Genomic DNA, 12,500 nt, shown 5'->3' on the forward strand with positions numbered 1-12,500 from the left:
CAACTACACCTGCAACAACTACACCTGCAGCAACTACACCTGCAAAAACTACACCTGCAGCAACTACACCTGAAACAACTACACCTGAAACAACTACAACTACACCTGCAACAACTACACCTGCAGCAACTACACCTGAAACAACTACACCTGCAGCAACTACACCTGAAACAACTACACCTGCAGCAACTACACCTGAAACAACTACACCTGCAGCAACTACACCTGCAACAACTACACCTGCAGCAACTACACCTGAAACAACTACACCTGCAACAACTACACCTGCAGCAACTACACCTGAAACAACTACACTTGCAGCAACTACACCTGCAGCAACTACACCTGAAACAACTACACCTGCAACAACTACACCTGCAGCAACTACACCTGAAACAACTACACTTGCAACAACTACACCTGAAACAACTACACCTGCAGCAACTACACCTGAAACAACTACACCTGCAGCAACTACACCTGAAGCAGCTACACCTGAAACAACTACACCTGCAGCAACTACACCTGAAACAACTACACCTGAAACAACTACACCTGCAGCAACTACACCTGAAACAACTACACCTGAAACAACTACACCTGCAGCAACTACACCTGAAACAACCACACCTGCAGCAACTACACCTGAAACAACTACACCTGCAGCAACTACACCTGAAACAACTACACCTGCAGCATCGAGGTTTAAACAGCTTCTACTCGGGCTGGGAAAGAAATCAAACTACGTAAAGTATCAGGATTTTTTACTGGACAATTTCAGAAATGGTAAAATAGAATTGATCAATAATCATAAAAATAAAACCAATAGCCAACACTGGTGATGAAAACGTCCCAGTGCTGGTTCCTCTCTCTATTCTATTCTTTTAGAAAACATCTGTTACCCGTCAGATTTCTCGGCTACAGCCAAACGGTCGGCGTCGGGATCTGTGGCCAGAACGATCCGAGCGTTTTCCTTCTCTGCCAGAAGAAGAGAAAGTTCCTGCAGAGCACACGAGAGAAAAAAACAAGATCATCAAAAGAAGAACAAGATACTGAGTGATAGAAACCAGCTGAAGAACCAGGACCGTCTCCTACCAGCACCGACTCCCCCTCCTCGGGGTTTGGGCAGCGGACGGACGAGAAGTTTGGGTCGGGGTCCTTCTGCTCGGGGACGGGGATCGGGGGAGCCAAGCCGAACGTGAGGAAGGCCTGCTGGACGAAGACGTGTCCCACGCCATGGAACGACGAGTGGACGAACTTTAACGGACAACTTCTGTTCAGATCCCTGAGACGCACAAAAACACGTCGCTCAATCAGCCTCTTTGTCTTACCTGAGACAGGTGAGCAAGTCTTACCTTTACCTTCGTCTTTGCACTACCTGCAGAGGTCTTTAGACGACCTGTAAAGGACTCCGACTCTCACCTGTGATAGCAGAGGGAGGTGAGCTCGTCCATGTAACAGCCGTTGATCTGGCTCAGGGGGTCAGTCCTCAGGGAGCTGCTGTGCACCACCTCCTCCTCCCAGCAGGAGGCGCTCCACGGCTCCAGCTGCTCCTCGATACTCCGCAGGATCTCCTTGTCGTGAGGCGAAGAGATCTGAGCGCCGTTACACCAGTACACCTGCAGGGGGGGGGGGGGGGGGGACACGGAGCCACATCTGATGCTGAGGAGGAAGTTCTGTAAGAGTGAAATCATTCTTTGTGGAAATGTGAGACATTTGAATCCATGGAGTAATCACATACGACCAAAACTCCTGAAAGCGTCCTGAAACATTCAGAGCGAGCTGCATGACAGACACTCTCACTTCACTCACTTTCCCGCCATTTCTGTGTGAGGTTAGAGTGAGCTGATGTGTTAACTTACTATCATGTGATCACTGAGATCTTGATGCACGTAATAAAACTGCCTCGTACTCGTTTCTGCTCTCCAGCGAGTTCCTTTTCCTCTGTTTGTTTACAACATGAACACGTCCAGTTAAACGCAGCGTCACTCTGTCACATAGGGCTGCCACCTTCCAAGCACAAAAATAAAGGACACCCCGCAGCGGGGTGCAACTCAATAGGGGCCTGACCACCACTGGCCCAACGGTGGGGTGAGGCACCAGTTGTGGTGAATCATGATTTAAAACGTGGTTTTAATGAAGTAATAAGAGTCATACTTAAAGTTTTAAGTGCTTTATTAACACTTTTTTTTCTGAAATAATTTACAAAAACACAAAACTTCAGTGTAAAGGCAGATACAGTAATGTATGAACAATGAAATGAACCTAACAGGACTTCAGCAGATGCTTACTACTAGCTATTTAATTTACAACTTAACTTAAACTCATGCTGCTGTAAGATAGAGGGGAGTAGTAAGATGACAGATTTTTAATTAAATAAACGGTACGAATTCAATAGTATTTTCATTCATTTATTCTGTCCGCCTGTCTGACGTTTTTGTTGTTTTCTCATGAATGATACTATTAATATGGTTTTGAACTATTTTCTTATTGTATTAATTAAGTGTCTACTGTCGATATATTGATGTGGTATTGATGATATCTCGCCCAGGCCAAAGTGTGAATACAGATTTGGCTAAAATAAATGTCATCTTTTTGTTTTACGTACCGAAAAATTTTCACACTATCCAAACTATACTGGAATAACCTATCTATAAACATGGGAGAAAATATATTAATTGGCCTACAATAGCTTCCTTTACATTATATTCATTTTCACTGACACTGTCAAGCCAGGCATTACTTTCTACTCACGTCTGCATTTCTGCATCCGTTTACGTTTCTATGGTTCACGGTGCGGGTATCAGAGGCAGCTGCAGACATGTTTCCTTCGGACTCCTATGACTTTCTCTCACCCAATCACTGACGAGCTCTCATTGCTCATGCCAAAAAAGAACAAAACAAACCAATGGACGCTCCAAGGAGGCGGGAACTAGCCGGCTGAATGATGCTGAGTTCAAGGCATCTTGGAAATACGGGACAAACTGCGTCACACCTCTGTCACTTCGCCCGCCATCTTTGATTCTGTGAAAGTTTGATTCTGGCCACAGCGTGGTTTAATGAGAAGCGTTTGACAGCGAGGTGTTTGAGTGATTGACCTGTGCTGCTCTCTCACCTTGTATCCGTTGTCCTCTTTGGCGTTGTGAGACGCTGTGATCATCACGCCGGCCGCCGCACCCAGCTTCTTCACAGCGTACGGCTGAAAACACATTTACCAGCACATTAATAACTTCCCCCTAAGAATGATGACCAGCAGGTGTCTGCAGCAGGAAGGGACGCGTTAGTGTGTCCTCACCACGTACGGCGTGGGGACAAACGTGGAGAAGAGATGAACAGGAACGTCTCTGCTCAGCATCACGGCCGCCGTCAGCTTCGCAAATCTGAAACGCACACACACACACACACACACACACACTGTAATGGGTAAACAGGCTGTAACGTCTGCAGCGGGTAAACAGACTGTAACGTCTGCAGCAGGTAAACAGACTGTAACGTCTGCAGCGGGTAAACAGACTGTAACGTCTGCAGCAGGTAAACAGACTGTAACGTCTGCAGCGGGTAAACAGACTGTAACGTCTGCAGGTAAACAGACTGTAACGTCTGCAGGTAAACAGACTGTAACGTCTGCAGGTAAACAGACTGTAACGCCTGCAGGTAAACAGGCTGTAACGTCTGCAGGTAAACAGGCTGTAACGTCTGCAGGTAAACAGACTGTAACGTCTGCAGCAGGTAAACAGACTGTAACGTCTGCAGGTAAACAGACTGTAATGTCTGCAGCAGGTAAACAGACTGTAACGTCTGCAGGTAAACAGACTGTAACGTCTGCAGCAGGTAAACAGACTGTAACATCTGCAGCAGGTAAACAGGCTGTAACGTCTGCAGCGGGTATACAGACTGTAACGTCTGCAGGTAAACAGACTGTAACGTCTGCAGCGGGTAAACAGGCTGTAACGTCTGCAGCGGGTAAACAGACTGTAACGTCTGCAGGTAAACAGACTGTAACGTCTGCAGGTAAACAGACTGTAACGTCTGCAGGTAAACAGACTGTAACGCCTGCAGCGGGTAAACAGACTGTAACGTCTGCAGGTAAACAGACTGTAACGTCTACAGAGATTAAAAAGACTGTAACGTCTGCAGCAGGTAAACAGACTGTAACGTCTGCAGGAAAACGGACTGTAACGTCTGCAGCTGGTAAACAGTCTGTAACGTCTACAGCGGGTAAACAGACTGTAACGTCTGCAGGTAAACAGACTGTAACGTCTGCAGCTAGTAAACAGTCTGTAACGTCTGCAGGTAAACGGACTGTAACGTCTGCAGCTGGTAAACAGTCTGTAACGTCTGCAGGTAAACAGACTGTGACGTCTGCAGCTGGTAAACAGGCTGTAACGTCTGCAGGTAAACGGACTGTAACGTCTGCAGCTGGTAAACAGTCTGTAACGTCTACAGCGGGTAAACAGACTGTAACGTCTGCAGGTAAACAGACTGTAACGTCTGCAGCTGGTAAACAGTCTGTAACGTCTACAGCAGGTAAACAGACTGCAACGTCTGCAGATAAACGGACTGTAACGTCTGCAGCTGGTAAACAGTCTGTAACGTCTACAGCAGGTAAACAGACTGTAACGTCTGCAGGTAAACGGACTGTAACGTTTGCAGCTGGTAAACAGTCTGTAACGTCTACAGCAGGTAAACAGACTGCAACGTCTGCAGCGGGTAAATAGGCTGTAACGTCTGCAGCAGGTAAACAGACTGTAACGTCTGCAGCGGGTAAACAGACTGTAACGTTTGCAGGTAAACAGACTATAACGTCTGCAGCGGGTAAACAGACTGTAACGTCTGCAGCGGGTAAATAGGCTGTAACGTCTGCAGCGGGTAAACAGACTGTAACGTTTGCAGGTAAACAGACTGTAACGTCTGCAGCAGGTAAACAGACTGTAACGTCTGCAGCGGGTAAACAGACTGTAACGTTTGCAGCAGGTAAACAGACTGTAACGTCTGCAGGTAAACAGACTGAAACGTCTGCAGCAGGTAAACAGGCTGTAACGTTTGCAGGTAAACAGACTGTAACGTCTGCAGCGGGTAAACAGACTGTAACGTCTGCAGCGGGTAAATAGGCTGTAACGTCTTCAGCGGGTAAACAGACTGTAACGTTTGCAGGTAAACAGACTGTAACGTCTGCAGCAGGTAAACAGACTGTAACGTCTGCAGCGGGTAAACAGACTGTAACGTTTGCAGCAGGTAAACAGACTGTAACGTCTGCAGGTAAACAGACTGTAACGTCTGCAGCAGGTAAACAGGCTGTAACGTTTGCAGGTAAACAGACTGTAACGTCTGCAGCGGGTAAACAGACTGTAACGTCTGCAGCGGGTAAATAGGCTGTAACGTCTGCAGCGGGTAAACAGACTGTAACGTTTGCAGGTAAACAGACTGTAACGTCTGCAGCAGGTAAACAGACTGTAACGTCTGCAGCGGGTAAACAGACTGTAAAGTTTGCAGGTAAACAGACTGTAACGTCTGCAGCAGGTAAACAGACTGTAACGTCTGCAGCGGGTAAACAGACTGTAACGTCTGCAGCAGGTAAATAGACTGTAACGTCTGCAGCGGGAAAACAGGCTGTAACGTCTGCAGCGGGTAAACAGACTGTAACGTTTGCAGCAGGTAAACAGACTGTAACGTCTGCAGGTAAACAGACTGTAACGTCTGCAGCAGGTAAACAGGCTGTAATGTCTGCAGCAGGTAAACAGACTGTAACGTCTGCAGGTAAACAGGCTGTAACGTCTGCAGCAGGTAAACAGACTGTAACGTCTGCAGCGGGTAAACAGACTGTAACGTTTGCAGGTAAACAGACTGTAACGTCCGCAGGTAAACAGACTGTAACGTCTGCAGCGGGTAAACAGACTGTAACGTCTGCAGCGGGTAAACAGACTGTAACGTTTGCAGGTAAACAGACTGCAACGTCTGCAGCGGGTAAATAGGATGTAACGTCTGCAGCGGGTAAACAGACTGTAACGTTTGCAGGTAAACAGACTGTAACGTCTGCAGCAGGTAAACAGACTGTAACGTCTGCAGCGGGTAAATAGGCTGTAACGTCTGCAGTGGGTAAACAGACTGTAACGTCTGCATCAGGTAAACAGACTGCAACGTCTGCAGCGGGTAAATAGGCTGTAACGTCTGCAGTGGGTAAACAGACTGTAACGTCTGCATCAGGTAAACAGACTGTAACGTCTGCAGCGGGTAAACAGGCTGTAACGTCTGCAGCGGGTAAACAGACTGTAACGTCTGCAGCGGGTAAATAGGCTGTAACGTCTGCAGCGGGTAAACAGACTGTAACGTTTGCAGGTAAACAGACTGTAACGTCTGCAGCGGGTAAACAGACTGTAACGTCTGCAGCGGGTAAACAGACTGTAACGTCTGCAGCAGGTAAATAGACTGTAACGTCTGCAGCGGGTAAACAGACTGTAACGTCTGCAGCAGGAAAACAGGCTGTAACGTCTGCAGGTAAACAGACTGTAACGTCTGCAGCAGGTAAACAGACTGTAACGTCTGCAGCAGGTAAACAGACTGTAACATCTGCAGGTAAACAGACTGTAACGTCTGCAGCAGGTAAACAGACTGTAACGTCTGCAGCGGGTAAACAGACTGTAACGTCTGCAGCAGGTAAATAGACTGTAACGTCTGCAGCGGGTAACCAGGCTGTAATGTCTGCAGCGGGTAAACAGACTGTAACGTCTGCAGCGGGTAAACAGACTGTAACGCCTGCAGTGGGTAAACAGGCTGTAACGTCTGCAGGTAAACAGACTGTAACGTCTGCAACAGGTAAACAGACTGTAACGTCTGCAGCGGGTAAACAGACTGTAACATCTGCAGGTAAACAGGCTGTAACGTCTGCAGCAGGTAAACAGACTGTAACATCTGCAGGTAAACAGACTGTAACGTCTGCAGCAGGTAAACAGGCTGTAACGTCTGCAGCAGGTAAACAGACTGTAACGCCTGCAGCGGGTAAACAGACTGTAACGTCTGCAGCGGGTAAATAGGCTGTAACGTCTGCAGCGGGTAAACAGACTGTAACGTTTGCAGGTAAACAGACTGTAACGTCTGCAGCAGGTAAACAGACTGTAACGTCTGCAGCGGGTAAACAGACTGTAACGTCTGCAGCAGGTAAACAGACTGTAACGTTTGCAGCAGGTAAACAGACTGTAACGTCTGCAGGTAAACAGACTGTAACGTTTGCAGCAGGTAAACAGACTGTAACGTCTGCAGGTAAACAGACTGTAACGTCTGCAGCGGGTAAACAGACTGTAACGTCTGCAGCGGGTAAATAGGCTGTAACGTCTGCAGCGGGTAAACAGACTGTAACGTTTGCAGGTAAACAGACTGAAACGTCTGCAGCAGGTAAACAGACTGTAACGTCTGCAGCGGGTAAACAGACTGTAACGTTTGCAGCAGGTAAACAGACTGTAACGTCTGCAGGTAAACAGACTGTAACGTCTGCAGCAGGTAAACAGGCTGTAATGTCTGCAGCAGGTAAACAGGCTGTAACATCTGCAGCAGGTAAACAGACTGTAACGTCTGCAGCGGATAAACAGACTGTAACGCCTGCAGCAGGTAAACAGACTGTAACGTCTGCAGCAGGTAAACAGACTGTAACATCTGCAGCAGGTAAACAGGCTGTAACGTCTGCAGCAGGTAAACAGACTGTAATATCTGCAACAGGTAAACAGACTGTAACGTCTGCAGCAGGTAAACAGGCTGTAATGTCTGCAGCAGGTAAACAGACCGTAACATCTGCTGGTAAACAGGCTGTAACGTCTGCAGCAGGTAAACAGACTGTAACGTCTGCAGCGGGTAAACAGGCTGTAACGTCTGCAGCGGGTAAACAGACTGTAACGTCTACAGCGGGTAAAAAGGCTGTAACGTCTGCAGCAGGTAAACAGACTGTAACGTCTGCAGCGGGTAAACAGACTGTAACGTTTGCAGGTAAACAGACTGTAACGTCTGCAGGTAAATAGACTGTAACGTCTGCAGCGGGTAAACAGACTGTAACGTCTGCAGCGGGTAAACGGACTGTAACGTTTGCAGGTAAACAGACTGCAACGTCTGCAGCGGGTAAATAGGCTGTAACGTCTGCAGCGGGTAAACAGACTGTAACGTTTGCAGGTAAACAGACTGCAACGTCTGCAGCGGGTAAATAGGCTGTAACGTCTGCAGTGGGTAAACAGACTGTAACGTCTGCATCAGGTAAACAGACTGTAACGTCTGCAGCGGGTAAACAGGCTGTAACGTCTGCAGCGGGTAAACAGACTGTAACGTCTGCAGCGGGTAAATAGACTGTAACGTCTGCAGCGGGTAAACAGGCTGTAACGTCTGCAGCGGGTAAACAGACTGTAACGTCTGCAGCGGGTAAACAGACTGTAACGTCTGCAGCAGGTAAACAGGCTGTAACGTCTGCAGGTAAACAGACTGTAACGTCTGCAGCAGGTAAACAGACTGTAACGTCTGCAGCAGGTAAACAGACTGTAACATCTGCAGGTAAACAGACTGTAACGTCTGCAGCAGGTAAACAGACTGTAACGTCTGCAGCGGGTAAACAGACTGTAACGTCTGCAGCAGGTAAATAGACTGTAACGTCTGCAGCGGGTAAACAGGCTGTAACGTCTGCAGCGGGTAAACAGACTGTAACGTCTGCAGCGGGTAAACAGACTGTAACGCCTGCAGTGGGTAAACAGGCTGTAACGTCTGCAGGTAAACAGACTGTAACGTCTGCAACAGGTAAACAGACTGTAACGTCTGCAGCGGGTAAACAGACTGTAACTTCTGCAGGTAAACAGGCTGTAACGTCTGCAGCAGGTAAACAGACTGTAACATCTGCAGGTAAACAGACTGTAACGTCTGCAGCAGGTAAACAGGCTGTAACGTCTGCAGCAGGTAAACAGACTGTAACGTCTGCAGCAGGTAAAAAGACTGTAACGTCTGCAGCGGGTAAATAGACTGTAACGCCTGCAGCGGGTAAACAGGCTGTAACGTCTGCAGCGGGTAAACAGACTGTAACGTCTGCAGCGGGTAAACAGACTGTAACGTCTGCAGCGGGTAAACAGACTGTAACGTCTGCAGCAGGTAAATAGACTGTAACGTCTGCAGCGGGTAAACAGACTGTAACGTCTGCAGCAGGTAAACAGGCTGTAACGTCTGCAGGTAAACAGACTGTAACGTCTGCAGCAGGTAAACAGACTGTAACGTCTGCAGCAGGTAAACAGACTGTAACATCTGCAGGTAAACAGACTGTAACGTCTGCAGCAGGTAAACAGACTGTAACGTCTGCAGCGGGTAAACAGACTGTAACGTCTGCAGCAGGTATATAGACTGTAACGTCTGCAGCGGGAAAACAGGCTGTAACGTCTGCAGCGGGTAAACAGGCTGTAACGTCTGCAGCGGGTAAACAGACTGTAACGTCTGCAGCGGGTAAACAGACTGTAACGTCTGCAGCAGGTAAATAGACTGTAACGTCTGCAGCGGGTAAACAGACTGTAACGTCTGCAGCAGGTAAACAGGCTGTAACGTCTGCAGGTAAACAGACTGTAACGTCTGCAGCAGGTAAACAGACTGTAACGTCTGCAGCAGGTAAACAGACTGTAACATCTGCAGGTAAACAGACTGTAACGTCTGCAGCAGGTAAACAGACTGTAACGTCTGCAGCGGGTAAACAGACTGTAACGTCTGCAGCAGGTAAATAGACTGTAACGTCTGCAGCGGGTAAACAGGCTGTAACGTCTGCAGCGGGTAAACAGACTGTAACGTCTGCAGCTGGTAAACAGACTGTAACGCCTGCAGTGGGTAAACAGGCTGTAACGTCTGCAGGTAAACAGACTGTAACGTCTGCAACAGGTAAACAGACTGTAACGTCTGCAGCGGGTAAACAGACTGTAACTTCTGCAGGTAAACAGGCTGTAACGTCTGCAGCAGGTAAACAGACTGTAACATCTGCAGGTAAACAGACTGTAACGTCTGCAGCAGGTAAACAGGCTGTAACGTCTGCAGCAGGTAAACAGACTGTAACGTCTGCAGCAGGTAAAAAGACTGTAACGTCTGCAGCGGGTAAATAGACTGTAACGCCTGCAGCGGGTAAACAGGCTGTAACATCTGCAGGTAAACAGACTGTAACGTCTGCAGCAGGTAAACAGACTGTAACGTCTGCAGCGGGTAAACAGACTGTAACGTCTGCAGCAGGTAAATAGACTGTAACGTCTGCAGCGGGAAAACAGGCTGTAACGTCTGCAGCGGGTAAACAGGCTGTAACGTCTGCAGCAGGTAAACAGACTGTAACGTCTGCAGCGGGTAAAAAGACTGTAACGTCTGCAGCGGGTAAACAGGCTGTAATGTCTGCAGCAGGTAAACAGACTGTAACATCTGCAGCGGGTAAACAGGCTGTAACATCTGCAGCGGGTAAACAGGCTGTAACGTCTGCAGCGGGTAAACAGACTGTAACGTCTGCAGCGGGTAAACAGACTGTAACGCCTGCAGTGGGTAAACAGGCTGTAACGTCTGCAGGTAAACAGACTGTAACGTCTGCAACAGGTAAACAGACTCTAACGTCTGCAGCAGGTAAACAGACTGTAACATCTGCAGGTAAACAGGCTGTAACGTCTGCAGCAGGTAAACAGACTGTAACGTCTGCAGCAGGTAAACAGGCTGTAACGTCTGCAGCAGGTAAACAGACTGTAACGTCTGCAGCAGGTAAAAAGACTGTAACGTCTGCAGCGGGTAAACAGACTGTAACGTCTGCAGCGGGTAAATAGACTAACGCCTGCAGCGGGTAAACAGGCTGTAACGTCTGCAGCGGGTAAACAGACTGTAACGTCTGCAGCGGGTGAACAGACTGTAACGTCTGCAGCGGGTAAACAGACTGTAACGTCTGCAGCGGGTAAATAGACTGTAACGTCTGCAGCGGGTAAACAGACTGTAACGTCTGCAGCAGGTAAACAGACTGTAACGTCTGCAGCAGGTAAACAAACTGTAACGTCTGCAGCAGGTAAACAGGCTGTAACGTCTGCAGGTAAACAGACTGTAACGTCTGCAGCAGGTAAACAGGCTGTAACATCTGCAGGTAAACAGACTGTAACGTCTGCAGCGGGTAAACAGACTGTAACGTCTGCAGGTAAATAGACTGTAACGTCTGCAGGTAAATAGACTGTAACGTCTGCAGGTAAACAGACTGTAACGTCTGCAGGTAAACAGACTGTAACGTCTGCAGGTAAACAGACTGTAACGTCTGCAGCAGGTAAACAGACTGTAACATCTGCAGGTAAACAGACTGTAACGTCTGCAGCGGGTAAACAGACTGTAACGTCTGCAGGTAAATAGACTGTAACGTCTGCAGGTAAACAGACTGTAACGTCTGCAGGTAAATAGACTGTAACGTCTGCAGGTAAACAGACTGTAACGTCTGCAGCAGGTAAACAGGCTGTAACGTCTGCAGGTAAACAGATTGTAACGTCTGCAGCAGGTAAACAGACTGTAATGTCTGCAGCGGGTAAACAGGCTGTAACGTCTGCAGCGTGATTGGTTGATGGATCAAAGTGCGTCCAATGAAAGTTGTTCATCGTGTGTGACATCATCACATCAACTGGAGACTTTTTAAATGTGTTGCCTTTTTATTACTTAAATCCATATATCAAATAAAAACAGTTTTAAAATAAAGTGTCTCTGGGTGTTTAAGGTTACCGCTCGCTGCTGCAGCCGCTCTCCTCCTGCCCTCTGGTGTCAAAACCAATAACCACTCCTCTGCTGCTGAAGTCTGCAAAACACCTGGACAGGTAGGAATACAAACCCTACAGACACAGATAGACGTTAACTCACTTTGATATATTAGACACAATCGATATATTTATTATTTATGTTTATTATCAGCCTTTAGGTGTGTTGTTTTGACTGAACACATCAGTTTACTGAGGAATAATTACTTATTAATTACGTGTCATCAGTTTCAATGACTTGTATGTGAAACTACTAACGCACTCATACTGGTCCGAACCGGTCTGACCTGTGTGGACTGGATGATGGTGAGATCGTTAATCCGGTTGAATCCAGCTCCCATCGGCGCTCGGAGTCCAGCCGTGCCGAAACTCATCCTGCTGCAGAGTCTCATCCTCAAATCGTCGTGACGACTGTCAGCCAGCAGGGACTCCACCTGAGCCCGAGTCCTCAGGTTCTGCAGCACAGGAGAGAAGAAGCCGAGCAGGTTCTTAATCTGGACTCAGTCACACATACACGATCCTGCTGCCCCACAGGTAGATTAATCCACTGCTGACAACTGTCCCTCCATCCTGTCTGTGTTGGTAAAGGTTCAATAGTGATCAGCTGTTTTACACCTAGCACTTCATCTGTGAGTCGAGTCAGACCGGCACAAGTCAGACCGGCACGAGTCAGAGACAGAACCGCATGAGTCAGAACATGAGAAAAGTTAACAATACCCTGAAACTCTAAAAAATAAGAACCAAGATTTCTCT

The 12,500-nt window shown here is 47.7% G+C and overlaps 1 protein-coding gene across 2 annotated transcripts in view; it reads right to left on the reverse strand.

Moving 5' to 3' along the window:
- pgm2l1 (phosphoglucomutase 2-like 1) overlaps window positions 1-12,500 on the reverse strand; it is a 23,245-nt gene that overhangs the window by 8,491 nt on the left and 2,254 nt on the right. For both annotated transcript variants that reach the window (XM_061047325.1, XM_061047324.1), the window contains exons 2-8: window positions 12,035-12,202; window positions 11,716-11,822; window positions 3,296-3,380; window positions 3,116-3,199; window positions 1,423-1,619; window positions 1,096-1,285; window positions 903-1,000 (exon numbers count right to left, since the gene is read on the reverse strand). In XM_061047325.1, the coding sequence (XP_060903308.1) occupies window positions 903-1,000; window positions 1,096-1,285; window positions 1,423-1,619; window positions 3,116-3,199; window positions 3,296-3,380; window positions 11,716-11,822; window positions 12,035-12,202 (929 nt within the window). The remainder of the gene's footprint in view (window positions 1-902; window positions 1,001-1,095; window positions 1,286-1,422; window positions 1,620-3,115; window positions 3,200-3,295; window positions 3,381-11,715; window positions 11,823-12,034; window positions 12,203-12,500) is intronic.

This window comes from Labrus mixtus, chromosome 9 (assembly GCF_963584025.1).
Source record: "Labrus mixtus chromosome 9, fLabMix1.1, whole genome shotgun sequence".
Lineage (NCBI taxonomy): Eukaryota > Metazoa > Chordata > Actinopteri > Labriformes > Labridae > Labrus > Labrus mixtus.